At 35.9% G+C, this 7,841-nt stretch overlaps 1 protein-coding gene across 1 annotated transcript; it reads left to right on the top strand.

Annotated features, from left to right (window-relative positions):
* Positions 1 to 1,190: 1,190 nt before the first annotated feature.
* LOC138703017 (ganglioside GM2 activator-like) lies at positions 1,191 to 6,966 on the top strand. The gene is made up of 4 exons (XM_069830521.1): positions 1,191 to 1,345; positions 2,510 to 2,689; positions 4,368 to 4,541; positions 6,389 to 6,966. Exons 1-4 carry the CDS (start codon positions 1,259 to 1,261, stop codon positions 6,548 to 6,550), a joined length of 603 nt encoding a protein of 200 aa, XP_069686622.1. The 5' UTR covers positions 1,191 to 1,258; the 3' UTR covers positions 6,551 to 6,966.
* Positions 6,967 to 7,841: the final 875 nt, after the last annotated feature.

Genomic DNA, 7,841 nt, shown 5'->3' with positions numbered 1-7,841 from the left:
CAAACAATTAGGGAAAACGCGGAAATTCTAGTTGAAGCAAGTAAAGTGATAGGGTTGGATGTAAATCCCGAAAAGACTAAGTATATGATTATGTCTCGTGACCAGAATATTGTAAGAAATGGAACTATAAAAATTGGAGATTTATCTTTCGAAGAGATGGAAAATTTCAAACATCTTGGAGCAACAGTAACAAAAATAAATGACACTCGGGAGGAAATTAAACGCAGAATAAATATGGGAACTGCATATTATTATTCGGTTGAGAAGCTTTTGTCATCTAGTCTTCTGTCAAAAAATCTGAAAGTTAGAATTTATAAAACAGTTATATTACCAGTTGTTCTGTATGGTTGTGAAACTTGGACTCTCACTTTGAGAGAGGAACAGAGATTAAGGGTGTTTGAGAATAAGGTTCTTAGGAAAATATTTTGGGCTAAGAGGGATGAAGTTACAGGAGAATGGAGAAAGTTACACAATACAGAGCTGCACGCATTGTATTCTTCACCTGACATAATTAGGAACATAAAAGCCAGATGTTTGAGATGGGCAGGACATGTAGCACGTATGGGCGAATCCAGAAATGCATATAGAGTGTTAGTTAGGAGACCGGAGGGAAAAAGACCTTTGGGGAGGCCGAGACGTAGGTGGGAAGGTAATATTAAAATGAATTTGAGGGAGGTGGGATATGTTGGTAGAGACTGGATTAATCTTGCTCAGGATAGGGACCAATGGGGGGCTTATGTGAGGGCGGCAATGAACCTCCGGGTTCCTTAAAAGCCAGTAAGTAAGTAAATAAGTAAGTATATGTGGAAAGAATTTTTTCTATCATGAATGCACAATGGACAGATGACAGGAATAGGCTAAAAATTGAATCCATTAGAGCAATTCTGATGGTTCAATATAATTTTAAAGACATGTCTTGCTTGCAATTTCATGAATATCTGCTGCAAAACAATGTATTGCTGAAGAAGATTTCATCTTCAATAAGTATGACTGGTTTAAGATTAAGAATGAATGAACTTACTCATTAATTCAATTGTATAATTGAACTAAATCTCTCTTGTTTCAATTCTAATGTGCACTCTTATAATGAGAGCTCAAAATAAAGTGAAGCACTGGAAGAAGAGTTCAGAAGCAGGAAAACAGGTTTGATAAACATCCTGCCACAAAGTATGTTACAAAAGCGACGTCAGATTTGGCAGTTCATCTCTTCAGCTCATGGGATAAGGTTGTAAATGTGACTTACTGTTCACAGAGAAGAATGAAGTTCATTTTAATTTCGTCGTATTTAACTATTTTAGTATTGATCTTAAATTCCAAAAATGTGGAGGCTGCATTATTTGATAGTGTGAGTATGAAAAAAATGTACTCTTAACACCATATTAAACTTCATATATTGTGACATTACATACAAATTTATTCCGAGAATTTGAAAATTTGAATTTGAATTTGACAATTTTCCGTGACGAATTTTATTTATGTTCATATAATAATAATCCGTGGCACTACAGCCTGTGAAGGGCCTAGACCGACCAGGCGGCTGCTGGCCTCATGCCCACATGCCGAAGCAGAGGTGGACGATCATCCAACCAGAATGGAGGTATCGTGTGGTTAGCACGATGATCTCCCCAGCCGTTATAGCTGGTATTCACAACCGGATTTTGCTACCTATCATAGCTCCCCAAGTGCATCACGATGCTGGATGGGCATCAGTCCCATACACTGGCCGAAATTTCATGAGAAAATTTCTTCCCCCATGAGGACTCGAACCAGCGCGCATTCCGCAACGCGAGTCCTAGGCGGGATGCCTTAGACTGCAACGCCACAGCGCGGGACTTACTTATGTTCAGTATCTATATATCAATCCATTCAGAAAAATAATCATTTTATTTTTAAAAAAATACAGTAATGGTCTTTGTTTATAAACATGTAAAGTGGCGCTTCACAAAAAATTGACATTAATATTTATTCTATATTCAAGGTATAGTACAAGAAAAAAAAATTGTGATGTTCTGACATCACTCGTGGTACTATGGAAACAGAAATGCAAGATAAATTTCGTGCCTCATGATTTTCCATGCGGTCTGTCTTACTCCATTTTCTATTTAATGTGCTTTAAGATTTTCGCATAGTCGTCGACCTGGTTGGCGAATTGGTATAGCGCTGGCCTTCTATGCCCAAGTTTGCGGGTTCGATCCCGGGCCAGGTCGATGGCATTTAAGTGTGCTTAAATGTGATAGGCTCATGTCAGTAGATTTACTGCCATGTAAAAGAACTCCTGCGGGACAAAATTCCGGCACATCCGGCGACGCTGATATAACCTCTGCAGTTGCGAGCGTCGTTAAATAAAACATAACATTCGCATAGTCTATCTCACGTGAAACTGAATCTTTTAGATTGGCAAGAGAAAACTTTATACCTAAGAATTCGCGTCAAGATCAATGACTGGGCCACTTCATAGTAGACTCAGTCATCATCAAACATTGATATTATTTGTTTGTTTAATTAACAGGTAATTAACTTTATTGCGCCCAAGAAGAAGTTAGAGATCCAGGACTGGAACATACAGAGCTGTGGAGGCAGTGATGGTCCACTTGCACTGGAATATATTGATGTATCAGTTAATGCGAGAGATGAATTTGTCCTTTCTGGGAGAATACATGTTAGGCAATTTCTCTCTGCACCCCTCACTGTACGTATTTTCTCTTCGCTCTTGTAATATACAGTATTATACTTAGATTACATCTTGGGTATGGCTACTGGAAAAAATGGAAAATAGTATTCAGTAACCAAAAACCGAAATTTTTTTAAGCATCAATAAAATTATTGATAAACTTAAAATACTGGTATGTGGAAAATTTCTGATTGTTTCAGAGGATTAACTGTAGCGAAACTTAGACTTGACACAGGCAAGATTACCTTGCAAAATACTTACTTACTGGCTTTTAAGGAACCCAGAGGTTCATTGCCGCCCGCACATAAGCCCGCCATTGGTCCCTATCCTGAGCAAGATTAATCCATTCTCTATCATCATATCCCACCTCCATCACATCCATTTTAATATTATCTTCCCATCTACGTCTCGGCCTGCCTAAAGGTTTTTTTCCCCTCCGGCCTCCCAACTAACACTCTATATGCATTTCTGGATTCGCCCATACGTGCTACATGCCCTGCCCATCTCAAACGTCTGGATTTAATGTTCCTAATTATGTCAGGTGAAGAATACAATGCGTGCAGTTCTGTGTTGTGTAACTTTCTCCATTGTCCTGTAACTTCATCCCTCTTAACCCCAAATATTTTCCTAAGCACCTTATTCTCAAATACCCTTAACCTATGTTCCTCTCTCAAAGTGAGAGTCCAAGTTTCACAACCATAAAGAACCAGTAATATAACTGTTTTATAAATTCTAACTTTCAGATTCTTTGACAGCAGACTAAATGATAAAAGCTTCTCAACCGAATAATAACAGGCATTTCCCATATTTATTCTGTGTTTAATTTCCTCCCGAGTATCATTTATATTTGTTACTGTTGCTCCAAGATATTTGAACTTCTCCACCTCTTCAAAAAAATAAATTTCCAATTTTTATATTTCCATTTCGTACAATATTCTCGTCACGAGACATAATCATATACTTTGTATTTTCGGGATTTACTTCCAAACCTATCTCTTTACATGCTTCCAGTAAAATTCCCGTGTTTTCCCTAATCGTTTGTTGATTTTCTCCTAACATATTCACGTCATCCGCATAGACAAGCAGCTGATGTAACCTGTTCAATTCCAAACCCTCTCTGTTATCCTGGACTTTCCTAATGGCATACTCTAGAGCAAAATTAAAAAGTAAAGGTGACAGTGCATCTCCTTGCTTTAGCCCACAGTGAATTGGAAACACATATGACAGAAACTGACCTATACGAACTCTGCTGTATGTTTCACTGAAACACAGTTTAATTAATCGAACTAGTTTCTTGGGAATACCAAATTCAATAAGAATATCATATATAAATTCTCTCTTAACCGAGTCATAAAATATATTTTATATTCATTGAAAATGTAAACATTTCTAAATTGGGTGTTATGCACTGAATCAGAAGAAATGGCTGCAGAATGTATTAACAATTGTGATTTTCTAGCTACCGGTACCAGTGAGGTTAACATAAAGGAACTGTGGAATTCAGCACAGCAAATGATTTGATAGTCACAGACCAGAGCACTGAATATTAATATTTTTTTCCGTTCTACGCAGACTATATCTAACACAAATAACTAAGCAAGTAGAAGCAATAACAACGTATGTTAAAGTCTACCAGTAATGCCTTTTTCTTTCCAGTTTTGAAGTCAAGAATTTATTTGTGATTTATATTAAACAGGTAAAAGTAAATATGGAGCGGAAGCTGATTGGTATATGGGTGAAGATCCCTTGCATTAGAGACTTTGGCTCATGTACTTATCAAGATTTGTGTGACTATGGATATGATGAAACAGAACCATGCCCAGAATCATATGTTCAAGAGCACAGTCCATGTCGCTGTCCACTTGAAAAGGTGAGTAAATCTCCACTATTTTTTCATACCTATTAGAATTGGCGCCGTTAATTATATATTTTTGAGGAGGTACTAGGAATAAGAAACAGAAAAAACAAAACTAATACTATAGAGTATATAAACTTTAAAGTCATGAAAGATACACGAAAAATTATTTACTATTGATTGATTGAATAATAACATAATGTTATTAAACATGTCAGAGGTAATAATAATAATAATAATAATAATAATAATAATAATAATAATAATAATAATAACAATAACAATACAATTAGGCAAAATATTGAGGAGGACTCCTATGTCTATCAAGAATACCAAAGGAATAAGTGCTAAAGAGAAAGGTAAAAAAAAAAAAAAAATGAATATTTCACTACAGTACTACCACAGTCTAGTATATACAGTCGCGAAGCTCAATACGTAGTAAATATGCAAACATTAGATAGTTGCTCACCACTAGGATCGCTAATATCGCATCATTACAGGCAATGCAAAATAGAACCGTCACAGTCTATTGTTTCTAGCACTCAGGCTTCGTGATTGTATATAGTAGACTGTGGTACTACTGTACACCATCGTCATCACACCACTACTATCATCATAATTTCCTTCTTCTTCTTATAAGCCATATTATATAAAAATAGTCTTTATCCTCGACCATGCCGAAATATAGTAATTATACACCTTGTAGTAGCCCTTTAATGGACCTCATTAAAGTACACCTATTCATTAAAGTTCAGGTGTTCCACCAATCAGAAAACACCATTGTAGCAATATGAAAGCGCAAGTATCGATTGTTCTCGGATATGCACTCGAAAGACAACTAGCGAAATGTCACGGAGGCTGGAAATCCAATACTGTCGCAGAAGGTTATGTTCTGTTACTATAATAATTAGCGTTAATTGAAAATAATATTCAAATAAATTCAATTTGTCATCTCGTTTTTCAATGTCTAAATCAATTTCAAGGTTATATCAAGATTAATGTTTATTTTACTCTCTAGATTATATCTAGGTCAATGACATTTGTTTCTCGGAAAAAAATCAATACTTTCGAGTCTGCGCACATCTCACAATTTACGAGATATTGCACAAGGTCAGTTCCGCTCCCCAGTTCACATAAGAATAACATGAATACTTATGAATAATTTCAAGTTAGAAATATGGTCGAGCATAAAAAGTCGTATGAAACTTGCCTATAATGGTAATTAAGACGCTCGTATGAAAATTATGAAACTCGCTTGCACTCGTTTCATAAACATACTCGCGTCTTCATTAATACCATTATAGGCTTGTTGCATAATGTACTATTTTTAAACACAATATGTACAACTGTTTAGCTATTTTTTATTTATTCCGAATGCCTGGTTCGGGACCTTGCAGAGTGAGGGTGATTGTGGACTATGGGAGAATGATGATGATAATGGTGAGGGGAAACGGGAGAACCCCGAGAAAACCCCTCGCGCCTTTCTCCACAACAAATTCCTTCATGGCTCAAGCAGCAATCGAACCCATGCCGCCACAGTGGAAGGAGAGAGGCTAACCACTCCAGGACAATTATGAGACTTTACATATGCCAGTAGTACGAAGGTTGCCTATAACTTCCAAAAGAAAAGGAATGTACTTTATAACTCTTAAAAGTGTGAAAATATTTCATTTTTATAAGACAACAGAAAAAAAGCAGTCACTAAACCGATTATTATTCTTTGACATTGTTGTTTAAACTGAAATACTTTATGAGCGAACTAATTACATTTAATAAAAAATTATAATAGACATCCATTGCAGATAGTTTTGAGAGGTTAATTACATTTCATATGTTTTAACTTGAATTTTTCTTTTTTTCAGGGATCGTACAATGTACCAAGTAACGTAACGATTGCCATTCCTAAAACTAGATTAGCAGATATAGCCAAGGGCAATTTTCGAGCCACCATCCACTTCTCACACAACAACGTCGCCTTGGCCTGCTACAATGCTAAGTTTCGACTTAAATCAAGCAAAGCTTAAATTGGCAGAAATGCTTCATGATCGGGACTCATGCCCAACTGGAAGTTTCGGCATTAGCACAGGCAGTCCAGCGCAGGAAAGGAACGTGGGTTCACATCAATGGTGCAACATATGATTAGCTCACTCGAAGACGTAAAGAATTCTTCCTTTCAGTCCTGATATGACTACTCATTTGTCTACCATCTAATTTTTTAACAAGAAACATTTATGCTCTATTGACAAATTAATGAAATGTTATGAAAATTTCAACATCTGACGTCACTTACTTAGTAATGGAAATGAGTTATGTCACACTATTCTGATGTTATTTGCTTAGCAACGGAAAAATAGACTTCTTCTTTCTTGCATTAATAGCTGTATATTTCTTATTTCTCTTATCACAGACCCATACTAATGACCAGGGAACGGATTTATATGGACTAAAAATATATGAAATATGTAAATATATATGTAGTTATTTTTACCAAAATATGGAATTAAATATGGATTTTTACCAAAATATGGAATTAAATATGGACTTAAAATTATAAAAAAATGACTATGTACGTTAAATATTGGTACATTTTAATCAAACTAAACAAAAAATATAATGGACGTACCTTATCTTCCAATGTAGTTTCAACAAAACACAATTTTTATTGTCTGTTACCATAACAATAGGTTACAAACATTTCTTTCAAGTGCTGAAAAGTGAATCTTCTTCTATTGTCTCTGAGGATAGATTTATACTGACTAAAAGAGCGTTCGACGTCACAAGAAGTAACTGGTACATAATTCAATTTCACAATGTCTGCTGGGGATAAGTCCAAGTTAATCTTCACTGTTGATTCACCACTCATCACAGCAACAACCTTTTGTAGTTCTTCATATCCAGGGTTTTTTGAAAGTACAGTGTCCACCTTAGCTCTTACTGCATCTGCAACTTTACCTCTACCACGATTCAGTTGTTCCACAGTACTATTTATAATTTCAAAACTTTCAGATAGTGAAAGGTGCCTATTTTGGAGACTTTTGAGCGTTTTTATGATGCATGAAAATGTATGCTGAATGTGAGCTAAGTCATTCTTCACACTTATGTCACAGGTAACTGTTTTCGCAGTATCAATTGAGACTGCATCTTCAGAGTCCAATGCAAGGAGAACATTGTTAATAGAGTCTATATGTTCGGCATAATATTCAACTGCTTCTAGCCATGTACCCCATCTAGTTAAAATTGGCTTTGGTGGCAATGGAATTTCAGGGTACATTTCTTTCAACACGTTAACTCTACTGGGAGCTTTGAGAAATACTT

Source organism: Periplaneta americana, chromosome 7 (genome assembly GCF_040183065.1).
Source record: "Periplaneta americana isolate PAMFEO1 chromosome 7, P.americana_PAMFEO1_priV1, whole genome shotgun sequence".
Classification (NCBI taxonomy): domain Eukaryota; kingdom Metazoa; phylum Arthropoda; class Insecta; order Blattodea; family Blattidae; genus Periplaneta; species Periplaneta americana.
The sequence above is the reverse complement of the archived record's forward strand: the minus strand, read 5'-3'. Positions and strand labels throughout refer to the sequence as shown.